This window comes from Aphelocoma coerulescens (genome assembly GCF_041296385.1).
Source record: "Aphelocoma coerulescens isolate FSJ_1873_10779 chromosome Z unlocalized genomic scaffold, UR_Acoe_1.0 ChrZ, whole genome shotgun sequence".
Classification (NCBI taxonomy): Eukaryota; Metazoa; Chordata; class Aves; order Passeriformes; family Corvidae; genus Aphelocoma; species Aphelocoma coerulescens.
This window is the reverse complement of record NW_027184085.1, coordinates 53,744,386-53,761,207: the sequence shown is the minus strand read 5'-3', so window position 1 is coordinate 53,761,207 and position 16,822 is coordinate 53,744,386. Positions and strand designations below refer to the sequence as shown.

Genomic DNA, 16,822 nt, shown 5'->3' with positions numbered 1-16,822 from the left:
AATGACCTCCATCCTCCAGGTGCTTTAGAGGGTTTGCATAGTTGTTAGTCATTGCTGAAACTCATGCCCATCTGCTCTTGCCAAAATTGTTGTATAATTAAAGAAATTGCATAAGCCCACCAGGTGGTGAATTTGGCTAAATCCTTCGCCACAGACCCCAGAAGTACCCTTCTCTTTCTACATCATTGTGTGTTGGTTGGAGAAGTTGTGGATCTGTGAAAGACTTCAGCTGAGCTGTGCACAAGTAATCTCTGCACATGATCTCAAAGCTAGTTTTGTAACTCAGGCTCTCAAGAATTGCTACATAAATAAGCAAATCACTGATAAGTTGTCCAATACAACAAATCCACAAACTTCCCACTATGGTGTGTTTTCTTTTTTTTCTTTTTCTTTTTTTTTCTAGTGCAGGTATTTCTGCCTTGCCCTTCTTCACAAACAATTTCTCATATAAGAGCCATTTAAACATCCGAAGCACTTCTTGTCAGTGAACATTTCACACTGTTATGGAGGTAATACACTAGGCAGGAGACAGGCCACTTTTTACCAGGCACTGTAAAACTTTTACTGCAGATAGCTACAGAGAAAAAAAGGATTTAAAATTGTCTGTAGACAAAATAAAAAATTTGTATTAGTGATTAAATGAGAATAGAAGTATATACGAATGCTTAATAGAAGATTAAGAATTGCAGCTCACCTCTTCTTTTAGTAGATGACACTTCAATGTGTAATTTAGAGAAGCCAAATGAGATTTTTAGAATATACTGCAAAATTCTAACTCTAGAAATGAGAGACAGACTATTTACAAGCATATGTAGCGACAGGACAAGGGGGAATGTCTTCAAACTGAAAGAGTGTAGGTTTAGGCTAGATAATAGGAAGAAATTCTTTACTGTAAGGGTAGTAAGACACTGGCACAGGTTGCCCAGGGGAGTTCTGGATGCCTCATCCCTGGAAGTACCAGGCTGGACAGGGCTTTGAGTAAAATGGTCCAGCAGAAGGTGGTCCTGTCCATGGCAGGGGGTTGGAACAAATGATCTTTGATGTCTCTTCGAACACAAACCATTCTATGATTCTCTGATGTTTATTAGTAGAAGATGTCAAAAAATCTGTAGAAAAAGATAGGAATGAACTCCTCACAGACTGGTTTGTGTTGTGTTTTGAGCATAACCCTGCTTCATTAAAAGTATAGATTTGTATGTTTCCTAAAGGAAGCAGTTGCATTTCATACAGTTTCCTTTATGGTTTATGGGCCAGAAAGACTGGCTTTAAAGAAGTGTCACCCCATTAATGGATTTCTGTCAGCTTGCATAACCCCTGTACATCACTGCTAAGTGCAGCTATTTTCATCAAGCCATTGACTTGACAGCTGTATTTCACTGTTTTTTGCAAAACAATGTAGAGAGAATTGCCTTGCTGTAAAGGATCTCTACTGCTTTAAGGAATGGCTCTCAATGGAGGAGAACTCTCAGAAGGGGATTTACAAGCCAGGGCTGATGCTGCTCACTCTTCCTGAATGCAATAGGCTGCCCAGCCTGCACCAGAATCCCAGCTCCTGCACCCGCATCCCTTTCTTTGGTAAGGTGGCACAGGCTGCTTTGGTAAGGTGGCACAGGTTGCTGACTTGTCCAGAGACCTGTGTTCTTGATAAGGGAGAAGGGAAAGACAGGATCCATAGTCTACAACTAAAGTAAAAGGCAATGGTGGGTACGGTCCTGTCCGCACCTGTGCATGGAATTGTGACAGCTGCTTTGGCTGTTGGCCTCTCTTGTCCAACTGGGGTGTGGGAAAAATCCCTCAAGTAAATAAAGTCTGGATCTTTATTGAGAACATCATAACAATCTCAAGAAATGGTCCTAATGATAGCAAAATTGCCACTCAACTGCTTTTGCAAAGAAAAAAGCTGTTTAAGCACTGCTAGGGAGGGGACTTTTTCCTGTAATGTGCTTCTAAGTAAGCATCCAGTAATATCACATCCTGGACAATCCCTCCTTACATCTTGTCTTATCTTTTTACAGATTTTAAGAAGGAGAACATAACCAGTAAGTAGACTGCTCCAGACTCTTTGTTTTTAGAGGTGGACACGATACTCTTCATTGCAGCTGCCATTTGCACAGAATTTTTGTGTTTTCTGCTTGTCCTAGCTGGCTGAATTCAGGTTATTATTGCTGGGTAATGTCTGGGTTTCCACATCCAAGGCATGGGGAAACACATTTCCAGCTCTTCAGAGGTTGGGGAGACCATGGGCTGGTAACTTTCTATGAGAGAGGCATGGTGGTTTTAGGTGGTAGCCTTCCTTCCAGCTGTTTCCTTTTCTTCTACCCGTTGCTTCTAGCTCTGCTCTACCCATATTTGTGTTTCTGATACTGAGGTCATCTGAGCCTTATATGGTAACGACATGGTTGCCTATGTCAGGCTGGCCTTGCAATACCTTAACCTTCCAGCATTCTCCTCAAATCACCTCTGAAGCCTGGCTGATTCTGGTATGACCCTCCCATGACCAGTGGTGAGACCCAGACATCCCCTGCGGTGCTGCCTTGACTTCTGTCAGGCTCCCGCCCTGCTGCTGCTCATGGCTGCAACACACACACCCAACTCTTCCACTCACATGCAACTGCAGTTTCAAGCTCAGCCACTGAACTTGCCTCACTGGAAAAAGGAAGAATCTCTCTCCTGCTATTTGTTTAAGCAGGTGAGGTCTGCAGATTTGGCAGTGGCAGGCACCTTCTTCATACAGAGAGAGGGAAAGTTAAAAAAAAAACCAACAAAAACCAAAGAAACATCAAGAATTTTGGGGAATATTCTTTCATGGAAAAACCTCGGCTCCACCTGGCAACCCAAGCCCTAGGTGCCCAGTGATGCATACATGGAGGAAAGGGCTCCAGCACCCTGTGGGCCCAGTGCCTACAGCTTGCATATGCAGCCATCCCTGCCCTGGTGGAGGGACCACAAGACAGGGGTGTCAGCATATGCATGGAGCATTCATGGTATGGCTTCAGCCTCCCCACAGATGTTTCAGTACATATCCTCTGTTTCCTGTGTATGCATGACCTTTTTTGTTCAGCTTCCACAGCATTTTCCCAGAGTGGCATTGCATAGACATGCAATATTCAGTCATGAACCAGGAAAATATAACAGTAACATTTAACAATATTGCCCCCTCTTTTTTACTTTAGAGCCCCTGTTGTGTGCACAAGGGTTTGTTGAGCATGAACTGAACTGTTTTCTAGCTTGCTATCAAATGATTCATTAATGTCCAGATGGACCAGCTATATTATTCCCTCTGTCCTCATTGTAGCAGGACAGTTTATGAAAGCATCTGCATTTCCAGAGTATGAAGGATTCAGAGGTTGCTTCTCATTGTTGCTCTTGCACCTAGAGCTCTCCACATTGATCTTTCAAGGTGTCCCACTGACATTTATGTCAGATCTGTGCAGAAGTCTTTTTCATGTTTATTACTAGCTATGTCATGAGGCATGTTTCAGGCATGGTTTTCCTTGCCTTCAAATGTGAAACAAACTGCTAGGCTCAGGCACACAAGTATATTCCAGGACACTTTAACAAAATGTTACACCTCTGCAGAGCTATAGGTGCTGCTTATGTAGGGGCTGCTATCTTGTTGCAGATGTGAGTCATAAATGATATTTATGTATCAGTCAAAGAAATCCACATTAGAGTATTTTACTTCGAATTTGTGATGGATTTAACTGTTCTCATAAAGTCCACATCATTCCTCTACTGAAGTGTTTGGATGCCTCAGGGCTAAACGAGCTAGATCCTTTGTTTAAGCTCACTCACTTGGCGTTAACACTTTAAAGGCAGTGTTTCTACCTACTTGTGTGTAGTGTCTGCTACCTGGTGAAACTTCAATAACTCTATTGAGTCTATCACAATATATAATTGCAATCCTGAGTGCAGTGGGTGATGCAAGAAGAAAACAGCACATAGTTGTGATGGTGTGTTGACTACGGTCCTCCTACATGAGAAAGAGTACAATCTCCAGACACATAGCCTTGTGTCAAATTTGGGTCAACCCTTATGCAAAACTTTCAAGAAGATGAATAATATTTGCTTTAAAAAGTTATAATTTTAGAACATATCATGTTTCCTCCTGTTCTTCTTTTTTCCTGAGCTGCAAAGTTATGAACATGATAGAAAATAAAATTATGACAAAAGTATTTGCTGGTTTGTTAATTTGTCTACCAAGGCTAACAATTCAGTGCACCCTAATGTATGCCATCAATAGAATCTTAGCCTTGGCTCAGCTGAGTTTACAGAAGATTAGCTACTATGTGCTGAAATGCATAAGGCTGCATCTCCTCTGCTGTCTTTCTGCTTCCTAGATTATGCCAGCATGCATTAAACTCTCCCATGAGGACAGGTGCATGTGAGCACATATGTCCTGTGAGGACATTTATGCATATTCCTGTAGTAAAATCTCAAGATTTTCTGCCTTATTTTTCTGTATCTGGAACAAGTCCTGTGTATGCAAAGTGACTACACTATCTTCATTATAAACAACAGTTTTATACTGATACTATTCCTTCAGGTCATAGTTGAGATCATATACTTCAGGGTAGGGTTTCCATCCATGCTGAAAACCATAGGCCGTTTCCAAACAATCAAAGAGGATAAGCACTGTACAGAAGAAGGAGGAGGGCAACTTTATGAATCCCAGCTCCCTGCTACCAATCTGAGGAACATGAGTGTCTTCCTGTTGGTGCCCCAGTAAGAATTCAGGCTTTGAATCACAGAACCAGTGCTGCGATTTGCTTTCTGCCTTGGTTTGGCTTGGGTGGGTTCAGTGTGGTTCTGCCCTGCACTTTCTGCATGGATGTGCTGTGAACTAGGTAGTTGCAGCTCAACCATCACAGGCACATAGCCTGTTTTCTCAGTCTGAGAGAGCTCCAGTGCCCTCTTTGAAGTTTTATCAGATTTGATCCTATATATTGAGTGCAAAATCCATTAGAGTGTAAAGAGGAGGCTACCCTGCCTGTGTCATCTAGTCCTCTGTGTGCTTCAAATCTGATGCTGTCAGATGCTACCATGTAACGACATCAACTTTATTCTTGTGAGTCTCTGCTGCAAGACGTGGTCTGAAATGCCTTGATCCCATGCTTTTTTTCCCCTCCCAGGGACTTGCTACAGTGGCAACGGCCAGTTTTACCAGGGCACAGCCAACGTCACAGCATCCGGGATTCCCTGCCAGAAGTGGAGTGATCAGGTGTGCATAAGTGTGAGATTAAGTGCTTGAGGTTTGCTTTTCCAAGGAGCTTCCCAAAGTCAGGCAGCCCAGTCTTAGTGAAAGGGATGAGCAGGGAACAGGTTGCCTTCATTCTTGAGCTCACTGGCGTTTTACAACCTCATCATATTTCAATCTGCAAGTTCCGCTTCCTGTATCAAGATGCATTGTCTGTCATTTTGGCAGGTGACTGAAAGCCTGTTTCAAAAAAGGCTCTGTCTTGCTTCACTCCTTTGGGTGTTTTTTTCATTTGTTTTGCTAATAATAGCAGGCAAAATTATGCTGAAACACTAATACAATTTGCTTCCTCCCCCAAGGCTCCCCACTTGCACAGGAGGACTCCTCAGGTTTTCCCTGAGCTGTCTGATGCTGAGAATTACTGCCGCAACCCAGGAGGTGAGAACGAGCGTCCCTGGTGCTACACAAAGGATCCAGCTGTGACCTGGGAATACTGCAGTGTGTCTCCCTGTGGAGATGGTAGGCAACTATAGCTTATAATTTCTGCCACTGTGGTTGTTTTGTGGCCATGTAAGGTGTTGGCATCCTGTGCACACCAATCTGTTCTGTCTTCTGGATTCAGCGAGTTCTGGGTCTTCTCTTTGATTCACTCAGCATCTTTAACTAGAAGGTATAACTTGCCCCTTGAAGAGGGGAAAAGGAAGATGGGCAAATCGAGCAACTTGCCCTAGGTTATATAAATGCCAAAGGATGAAGTGAAATTTCCTGTGGTATTCTGAAAAATGGACTTGTCACACTGTTTGGAAGGTAGGGTTTCAGGCTGTTTTCCAAAATTTTTTAGTTTAGGGTGATTGTTTAAAATCATAAATAAAACTATAATAAATGAAGTAGATATAACCCCCCCCCCCCAATTTTAACTAAAAATAAGCCTAAAAGAGCTGCAAACATCTTTGTTCTTTGATGTTGAAATTAAGTCTTCCTGTTACTTCTTGTTCAAAGAAAGACCAATTTTTGAAAGATATTTCATCCAAGACTCACAGTTTCTGGATCTCAGTGCTTGGACATAAGACTGCACTTGGAAACTTCCTGCAAGGAGAACAGAGGTTCCATGGACATAAGTGACCACAAGTAATTTTCAGTTTAGCTGGCAATTAAGAGGAAGAGTTTACATTTCTTTCTGTTCTAAATCATTGCATGCAGAGGGTAGCATTTTCTAGAATGTCTCAGAAAGAACTCAGGAGGTAGTTATGTGATTTTTTTCCCTACTAACACAGCCAAGTGTGTTTTGACCTAGTTTTCCACATTTGCCCCATAAAGGCACTGAGATGCAAATTGTTGGGGACAAGAGGATATTTCAAGAAAGTATCACTCTGAACTTATGTGGTCTTACACTCCTCCTTGGAGATTCCTTTCAGGACACATGATACATTGTGGTTTACACTGTATGCCATTGATCTTTCCCACTGCAGACATTACTATATTTGAATACTGTAGACACATCCAGATGTGACCCCCCATCTGTAACTCTTGCAAATATTCTATACCAAAACTGTGTTCCCAGCTTAATGGGTCTTTACCAGATCTTGGGTTTTCATATATGGCAAGCACAAATGGGTTTTGCTTCCTGCAAACCAAGCTTCCCTAGTATGGTCCTCTCATGTGGTTGTATGGTTGTATCTGTAATGGCAGTAATTCTCAGGACAACAGGCTAGCTTTGTAAATTCCTCTTAGAGAAAGCTCTATAAACTAGCAGAGGCATAACCCTCTCATTTTATTTGCATTACAGCATTGTTATCACTAGGAACAAGAAAACCAAGTGGAGACACTCTAAATCTTCCCCCTCCTCCTCCGTTTTCCCCTACGTACTCCATGACCGTTATCATCTCGATCATCTCCAGCTTTGCTCTGGTTGTGATCTTCGGCATTGTCACCCTGGTTTGCTGCCGTCATCGAAAACAGTGGAAAAACAAAAAAAGGTAAAGCTTGGAACCTAATTCAGTGCAAGAAATGCTGCTTTGAAAAAGGGCTTCCTTGTTTCTGAGAGCAAGGTCCTGTGAACACCTCGCAGGGGAAAGCAGCCCTGCCTTTGCCTGTGGCAGTCCAGTGCAAGTTCTGTTGAACTCCTGTGCCAGAGCAGAAGATGACCTGGTAACTGGGGACATGGCATGACATCTTGCTGCAGGGCTCTTTCAATAGCCCTGCTGTACCTTCCTTTTCCATCCTGAAAGAAATAAGCCCAGGAGGAGATGTAGCCAGTTATCTCCTGGCTGAGGCCTGTGCACACACTGACCAAAAATCACTCCGTTGTTTCAGAGAGTCGGAGACACCAACTCTCACCACTCTGCCCTCCGAGCTGCTCCTGGACCGGCTGCACCCCAACCCAATGTACCAGCGCATGCCCCTTCTCCTCAATCCAAAATTGCTTAGCCTGGAGTATCCCAGGAACAATATTGAATATGTGAGAGATATTGGGGAAGGAGCATTTGGGAGAGTCTTCCAAGCCAGGTAAGCAGTCTCTGTGTGAATCTTCTTTATCTGGAGGTACTTGTGAAAAATTGGCATTGGAAATCATCCATCCATCCATCCACCCATCCATCCACTCAAATGCACGTATACCAAATGGTACACAACACTCAGGTACAAATGAATAACTGTTTTTGTTGTCCATTACTGTCTGTCAGTATTTCTTAAACTTTTGCCACAAATTACTCTTTTCTTCTACTCTCTAGTAGCTGTAATGTCTTACTCACATACCAAAGTCTGGTGTAAAAGTTCAGCTAAATTTATCATCACTGTTTTTGCCAAGAGTACTGCCTGTGACATGTGACCTATTGTGAAATTCTTACATTTCCCAGTATTTATGAATTGCCAGTGTGTGGTGATCTCCATAATAACAGCAATACTGATCTGTGTAATTACCACAGAAGTCATTGTGTCATGCTACAGTTCAGTCCTGAACAAATTTCAATTTGATTCAGTGACAATACCAAACCAAACCAAAAATCCCCTAAAAACCCGTTCCACATAGGCCAATTTTTTGTGTGTCTATGGTGTCCCAACCTTAGTGGGAAATGCACACCCAAGATTTGTGGATGCTTGTGGTCAAAAGGAACAGTAAAGGTCAGAGTGTCTGCAAAAGTTACAAATTTATACAATTTTTTTACACCTGACATGGCAATAGCTATTTTATAGTCCCTCCTATATAAGCACAGTGGGTTTTGAATAAAAGGGGTAGTGTGAAAAGGAAAGGAGAGAGAAAGATGGATTAAAGAGGGAGGGAGAGAAAGAAAGGAAGAAAGTAAAAAAAGGGAGATCAGCGGTCCTGGCTCCACCATCAATTCAGCTGACAGGAAGTTTAGGGTCTCAGGGCACATGTGTGCCCAGGCTTTCTGGGGGAGCCTTTTTATAGTAAAGTTTCTGTGCCCTGGAGCTATCTTTCTCACTTTCTATACAAGTGAGTTATCGTGGGCAGCCCCTTCTTCCAGACCTTTCTGGAAACAGTTTGGGACCTCTGAGGGTCTTGTGTGTTCTTGATCCTCCCTAGCAGTCCATTCCTGCCTGCTTCTTGGCCTCATTCCTGCATGTCTGCTGTGCGGTGTTGTGCTTATCTCCAGGAGCCAGAACAAGGACACTTGTCCCAGAAAAGTGTTGCCTTACGTCCGTATGGCCCTCTTTTCCAGCCGTAACAATCCTTGGTTGGCTCCATGGCTCTCTGGATATCAGTGTTTGAGTAACATACATAAGTTCCCTTATCTCTAGACTTCTACAGTGTCCCATTTAGTTAGTTTCTCACTTTTTATTTTTGAAATTTGCAGCCATTTTTACCTGTTTTAAACTTAAGATATTAGATGACAGCCCCTAATATCATGGGAGGTGAGATTGTGCACTTCTACAAATGTGAAAAATCTTTAACTGATAACCCCAAAGAGGAGGAGGATGGAAGATGTCTAGTTTATCTTGACAGAATCCATAATTTCTTCAAGGCAATTTTTGGATAGTAATGGTTTCTTCATAAAGTCCCATCCCGAAATTCCTGACAGAAAGTGTACAGGCTGCCTATACACTTAAGTTCCATGCTTAGTCAGCGCAGTTATCTTTGTCCTTTGCAGTTAACAAGTATGGGACATGGCTGATTTTGTAGCTATGTCTGGAGTAGTGTATGATGACCTCAAAATAAAACCAGGGAAGGATCAGAGTCCCACCATGAGCCAAGATCTGCTCGGTGAAATGCTTCTGTTGACTGCAAAGGCGAAGGACTATCCTTGCAAAAAAGCAATCATAATGCAGATATTTGTAGTGTTTATAGTCATGCTGCTGATGTACCTGCTAGAAAATGAGTTCCGTACAGGTTAAATGTGTTACAGCTGGGAAACAGTTTCAATAGCTGTGATGGATTTTTTTTCTAATGAAGAGATAAATTATTTCTAATGGAAGAAAAGCAGGCATATTTTCCTTTATTAGAGAGAGCTAAAAATAACAAAATTCAAAGGGCACACAGTGGGATCATCACAGATGCTTAGCCTGTGATGGATTGTTAGCCTGGATGGCCAAACGCATCTGAGCTTGAAACAAGAACAAAGCTATAGGAACTGTGCAACAGCTGTGCTTGGGGCACTGCACACCAGGGACACAGGGCAGCTCTTGTCCCAGCCCCAGCACAGCCCTTGGGGTGCCCTGAGGTGCATCACCTTCCTGCTCATGCTGCAGGAGTCTTCACCTTGCTGTGGTGCATGAGCAGGGCAGGCGTTCTTCCTGCGAAGTGCTGCTTTGGCCCTGCTCTGGGAGCTTTAATACAACCTGTGTGCTGCACAGACCTTTCTGAGCTGGAAATTACTTTCATGGATATCAAGCAAGACTTTTCAAAGGGCATTCAAATGTCACTAAAGTGCTGAGTTAAGCAAGTGCCAAAGTGCTGTAAAGACCTTTTATGTGGATTTCATCTACTCCAGCACTGCAATTTCTTTCAATTAAAACTTTTTGTTATTGTCAGTGGAAACTGAGAGAAAAAGACTTGGGAGAAAAAAAGAAAGCATCACATCTCATCTAGCCTTTGCAAAGTGAAGAGTACCACATCCTGAGAGATGCCTGCTCTTTGTGGCTCAAGGAAGGAGCCACAGAAATATTCTGAGGGACCTCCTTTTTTTTTATTACCATCTCTATCAAAAGTCCCTCCAAGGCTTTATAATTACTCATTGTAATTTTTGTAATTATTGTAATCCCTTATAATAAGCTATGGGCTGTGCACAGCTGGCCTATCAGTACAGACTGCTGATCTAGTAGTAAAAGCTGTGTGTCCACCCAGGTTACTGAAACTATCACAACTCAAATTATTGCCTTCCCATCTCAGAAGGATAAAATGTACTTTCCTACATGTGTTAAATGGACATCTCAAGCTAAGTTTAGCAATCCTCTTACTTCTCCTGCTCTCATGTTTCTCCCTCTTCTGTAAACACAGTTCTGCACACAGTGCCAGCGATGCCTTTGCCAGTTGGCTTGCTGTGAGCCCTGATTCAGTGTTTACTCACTCCTGGGTCAAGCAACATGTTAGGACAGGAAGTGTCTAGCTATCATTTACTAGCTTCTCCTGAAAGGCTGCTGTCTTCACCAGGAACAGCTTCACACTTGGAAGGATAAGGAAGTAACCAAGATTAAAACAAAATTCAGGGCCTGGCTCAGGTCTGTTCTAGCTGGGTCCTTGTGGCTGATTCTCCTCCTGGGAGGACCACGCTCAAGCCACCAGAGCACCAGCTCCGTGCAGTTCAGTGCAGACCAGCATGCAAATTTACTCCCAGAGCTGGAGCTGTGTGGTCCAGGCCAAGCCTGAAGATCAGGATTGCCTAAAAGCCTGGATGTGGAGTCTTTGCTAGTAGGCCAGTAGAGTTTTTGCTAGTAGGCAGTAGACCTACACTACAAATGTACAATTTGTTGTCCCTCCTTAGGGACAAGGCTGTCCTTAAAGTTGGAGTTTCTTGACAGAAGTCTCCTCATGTTCTCACCATCTGCAAAGGCTATTTCTTTGATCTGCTGTCTCATATACAGCTGAAAAACAGTGTGGGTGTTAATTAAAAAAAACCTGCTAGCCTTCCCTTCCCCATCTAAATGAGCCCCTGATGATTCAAAGCAGTCTCCTGCTCACAAATTAATTTAACCAAAGGACTGGGTAAAGGTAGGTTTCCACCAGATTCACTAGACTTTAACTGCCTCATTTAATGATTTAAGAGAACCCAACTGAGTTATGCTGAACAAGATGGGGACAGGACAAAATCTCAAATACAGGTTCAAAATGCTCCCATTTTTTTTACATCATTACTGCTTTGGAAAGAAAACCTGACTGGGAACTTAAGTCAGGTGCTCTCTAGATAGGCTCAGGCTGAAATTCCTGAGTGCACCACTGGTTAGTTCTTTGAATGGCATGTACCTAAAAGCTGGTTGATGCCACTGGTGCACAAATACATTGGTGGTGAAGCAGGCAAGGACTGTTGCTCTCCACCCTGTGCACAAACAATGTAAATTTCTCTTCAGCTTTTAACTAATTGCAAGAGAGATTACCCAAGGTAATTTCTTTTGATTCTTCCCAGTTCTAGAAGAGAATTAACCTATTTTTCAGAAAACACTCCCCTTTCTGGCCCTCCATCTGAATTCTCCATGTTCAGAGGGAGCAGCTTCCCATGGCTCCCCTGCAGATTTGTGCAAAGACTGTCTTTAGGGCACAAAAGGGGTCAGCTTTGATAGCCATCTGCCAAGACTTCAGACAGTCTCTGCCTCTGTGCCAGATCAGTGTGACTCTTCTGGGCCTGATAAGAACTGTACTGAATCACCACAAGCTATCAAAGGTGAAATTTCTAGCTGTTGCATGAAGGCCAATTAAAAGATGTTGTGCAGCTTAATCTCACTTGGTTACATTCAGGTTAGTTTACACATTACAGGATTCAGTGAAATTGGATGATTGGGTGTACCTCAGCCTGGGGTGAGTTTCTGTCTCCAAAGCCTGCAGGACTGAGCTCTGCCTGCCCCTGCTTTGGCACTGTTCTGGGTCTGCTACTCAGGGATGTGCGGTAATCTGTGACACCATTTGGAAGAGACAAAGGCCTCTTATTTTTACTTTTAAATTCTCTACTGCTTTGTTCAGGCTGTTGCTGCTGGCTCTAGTGCTTAGACAGCAGGTGGTTGGTGCTCATACTCCTCCCCTCCCACTGGACTGGAAACTGCTGCCAGCACCGGGGAAAAGAAGGAGGACGTTGTGCTGTAATGGAGGCAGTAGCAGACAAGTGTGGGGTCTTATCCTCTGCTCTGGCATGCCAGACCTCCTTGCCTGAGTGTCTCAGCTGTGATCTGGCCACCTGTGATTCCTTTCTTGATGGACACCCTGCCATCCAGTGACATTTGACATTTACAGCATCCAAGTGCAACTGTTGCAACCACCATGTGTCTGAAGTAGAAGACAAGGAAACTGGAAGTTTGCTTTGGAAATTGGAATCTCCTCTAGCTGCTACTGAGCAATAAAATATAAAATGACCTGGCATTTGAGCAATGGGAGGGCAGTCAGACTGGTGCAGTAATGCGACACATAAATGGGCACCAGTCTCCATGGGCTCTGGCTGGCTACCTGTACGGAATGTGTTTTAGCTGCAAGGCCCGAGGGAAGAATTTGCACAGGAAACAAAATGTACGTCTGAGGTTTGGTGCATGTTTGAAGAGTGGAAAGTTACTCTTCTGCAGCAACAGCTACCCCTAAATCTTTGGCAAGCCCATCTAATTAAACTTGTTGAGGGTGCAGGGACCTGTGGATAAGAAAACAAATTTGTTGCTCTAAGTCAGGATTCTGTTTCCTAAGGATTTGTGTCTATAATCTTTAGCTGAAGATTCACCAGTGTAAAAACAGTATTTACACATTAGCTTATTCTTCAGACAAAGCAAAGGTTGCTTAGTCCCTTCTGTTCTGTCATTTGTTTCCACAAATCTTGTAGGAACATAAACTGTTTTCTAGAGTGCAGCTAAACCATATTAAATTCAGCTGAAATTAGCTAATGGTTTTATAACTTATTGAATCCCAGGTGCATACACATGCCACACACACACTCAGAGAACAGTGAAAAAAGGCTATTTTCCTTAGAAAACCAAGGGAATATATTTACTGTAATTGTTACTTTCACTCTAACAGTAGCCAGATATACTGAAGTCACCATTGTGCCAGGTATGGGAAAGGAGATTCTTTCATCAATTTCATATATAATGGGTTTATTTTTAACTCTGCTAAGCTCAACCATTACACCCCAAAAGTGAATTATTTGGACTGAAGAGTCTATCCTGTCCTCCAATAAGTTTATTATGTGATCTCCAGCCTAGGGAGAAGTTGCTGCTTAGCAACATGTTACTAATTTATGTCTTCACCATTCATGGTAATGAGTCTGTAAGCTGCAAGACCAGTGATCAGAAAAAGCTATACTGAATTTAGTCCTGCCTGAACCAAACTAAACATCTCTATAATATGCAATGCATATTGCAGGCCCAAGAGATGAAACTGGGCTTTAAGGTTCCTTCTGTTGGTTCTGGGGCCTTCCACCCTTTTTTTTTGTCAGCCTCTCCTTTTGTGTCAGAAACAGAACCTACATTTAGTGTGCATGCATTCATCACTGATGGTTTCCTCTTTTCTCCCTCTTTGCAGGGCCCCAGGGCTTCTGCCATATGAACCTTTCACCATGGTGGCTGTGAAAATGCTGAAGGAGGAAGCATCTGCAGACATGCAGGCTGACTTTCAGAGAGAAGCAGCTCTCATGGCAGAGTTTGACAATCCGAATATCGTCAAGCTTTTAGGTATCTCAGGGAGGTATCCTGTTGCCTTAACAGGATGGTGCATCACATCAAACTCTCTTCATGCTGCACTGAGTATACTGCTGGCCATCTTGCTGCCTAGCTCTGCTTCCAGTCTAATAACATTGACACACATGTCTTACAGGGAAGACATGAACTTCCTGGAACTGTGATTTATTTTGAGGGTACTTAAAAGAAGTGGCACAAGTCTTGTTAATTTTATAGGTCCCAATTATTGTTGTGATGTCTGCACTTAATAGCATTAAAACCCCCAAAATTAAATGAACAAAAAAAACCAGCCACAAAAATGGTCTCTTCCTTTCCTTCCACTCTCATCTGAAAGGAAACCCTTCTTTGTTGTTATTTTTAAGAAAGTCTTGCTGCAGCTTGGCTAATTAGGCATTTTCTGTGAAGAAAGCTACTGACCAAATTTTCTTTTAGAAAATTGGTTTTTTTGTCTGAAGTAGATGCTGCTGGTCACTTTCATCTGGCAATCCTGCTCTAAGTAGCTGTATGCAGATCTGATTCATGTGAACAGGCATCTGAGATCTTAATTTATTATGGTAGGAAGCTCCACAACATTTTGAAATAGATAAACCACAGTTTTGGGAAGTCTGGGTTGATACAGGTATTTTGGCTACAGAAAAGCAAAGCAGGAAATGCACCAAACTTGACTAAACTTTGCGTTTATTGTTAACACATTTTAGGCCAGAGAAGGGTAAAGGTACAGAACAAACTCTTATCACATCATGGGGCTGTGGAGAAACAGCCACATTGTTGAAGACAGCTTAGATGATAAATCTATCACATACACTTGACATGCTTGTCAGATCCTGATTTCATCACATTGGGAACAGCCATTAGTTTTTCCTCAAAGATTCAAATATTAGGTTGTCAACCACAACTTCAGATTTCACAATAAGTTGCACCACCAATTGCTAAATGATGGCCCTAAGAAAGCAAATCACAAACTTTTTAAATGTTGGCTTTTGATGGTTGGCAGTTTAATGATAAGCACACATATATTTTTACTGTATGACTGTATGATCAGTAAGGCTCGTGGAAGTGTGGTTAATGCTGGCCCTCCAATAAAACTGGTGAAGAGCCAATTATGTGCCCTTCAGTGGGACAGCATTCTGCATTTAACAGATATGGCATACGTCTCCTTTCTGCGGTCTGGTTTTGATTTATCTTTCTTTCATTTTTGAATATCTGTCATGCCAAAAGTAATTCCTGAACCAGTATTTTTTTGCATGAGCTATTAAAAAAAAAAATCCATAAGGGTGGGAGTTTCCTTCCAATTCAAGTGTTCCACTGAACCCTTGAACATGCCCCTTGTGAATACTTCTGAAGTCTTCTTGCGTATGTGTAACCCCTAAAACAATGTTACTATTAGTACAATAATTACAACAGATAAAAGAATTAAAAATAAACACGATGCGAACTTTAAAGGTTACTTCCTGAAAGTCCTTGTAGTTGCACCTGGGAAAAGGCAATACTTTTGTTAAGGCTAACTTAAGCAGGATTGGGCTCTAATCACAACAATTAAACATAGCTCCAAAAGTATGTATTGTACCTGGGATGTCAAGAAAAATCGTGCATGCAGGTAAGTGCATGACTTGTGAGCATCGCCCAGAGCTCAGCATTAGGTGCCTGATGAAGGAGCTTCAAAAGAGACAGCGTGCATGATGGATGCATGCAGAGTGGATGGTATTTGCATGGTCACCTCTCTCTCTGGCTCTTCATGCATTACTAAAAGTCTCCCTTTAGTGTAAGTATTTTTGGACTTTCTGGGTTTTGCACAGCAGAACTCTCTTTGCTACCCAAATGACCTGTGCGGTCTGTCCTCTCCCAGGCGTGTGTGCGGTTGGGAAGCCGATGTGCCTGCTGTTTGAGTACATGGCCTACGGAGATCTAAACGAGTACCTGCGTGACCGCTCACCCCGCAACCTCTGCAGCCTGGCACAGGGCAGTCTGGACACAAGGATTCGCCTCCCGAACCCCCTGGCACTGTGCTGCACCAGCCAGCTCTGCATTGCCAAGCAGGTTGCTGCTGGCATGGCGTACCTCTCTGAGCGCAAGTTTGTCCACCGGGATTTGGCCACCAGGAACTGCCTGGTGGGGGAGAACATGGTGGTCAAAATTGCTGATTTTGGTCTCTCAAGGAACATGTATTCGGCTGACTATTACAAAGCAAATGAGAACGATGCCATCCCCATCCGCTGGATGCCCCCTGAGTCCATTTTCTACAACCGCTACACCACAGAGTCTGATGTGTGGGCCTATGGAGTGGTGCTTTGGGAGATCTTCTCCTATGGCATGCAGCCCTACTATGGGATGGCTCATGAGGAGGTCATCTACTATGTGAGGGATGGGAATGTCCTCTCCTGCCCAGACAATTGTCCCCTGGAGCTCTACAACCTGATGCGCCTCTGCTGGAGCAAGTTGCCTGCCGACCGGCCAGGCTTTGCCAGCATCCACCGCATCTTGGAGCGCATGTACGAGAGGGCTGTGGCCAACATGTCGGTTTGAGGGATGCATTTTCTTCCTTGACTCCTATGTCCACCTATCCACACTGCCTTGGACCAGCCCATGAGCTCTGAGCAATGGTGGCTTCACACAAAGTCCTGCTCAGGGGAGGAGAAATGGCTTGTTCCACTACCAAGACTGTACCCCCTTATGCACCTCCTTGAGTGGGACTGTACCTCCCAAACCACAGGGCTGACATTTAGCCACTAAGACAGGACTCCTCAGGTTGCTGAAAGTGCTGGCCATGCTAACTCAGTACTTATATTTAGCATTTCCAGGAGCACA

The 16,822-nt window shown here is 43.2% G+C and overlaps 1 protein-coding gene across 3 annotated transcripts in view; it reads left to right on the top strand.

Moving 5' to 3' along the window:
* The window catches only part of MUSK (muscle associated receptor tyrosine kinase), a 54,409-nt gene extending 37,869 nt beyond the window's left edge, over positions 1-16,540 (top strand). For 2 of the 3 annotated variants that reach the window (XM_069001805.1, XM_069001804.1), the window contains 5 exons: positions 1,400-1,575; positions 6,984-7,173; positions 7,511-7,702; positions 13,863-14,011; positions 15,864-16,540. In XM_069001805.1, coding sequence (XP_068857906.1) covers positions 1,400-1,575; positions 6,984-7,173; positions 7,511-7,702; positions 13,863-14,011; positions 15,864-16,540 — 1,384 coding nt within the window. Of the gene's footprint in view, positions 1-1,399; positions 1,576-2,015; positions 2,040-5,132; positions 5,222-5,556; positions 5,717-6,983; positions 7,174-7,510; positions 7,703-13,862; positions 14,012-15,863 lie in introns of all 3 variants that reach the window. The other variant, XM_069001803.1, reaches the window with a different exon arrangement.
* The last annotated feature ends 282 nt before the right edge of the window (positions 16,541-16,822 follow it).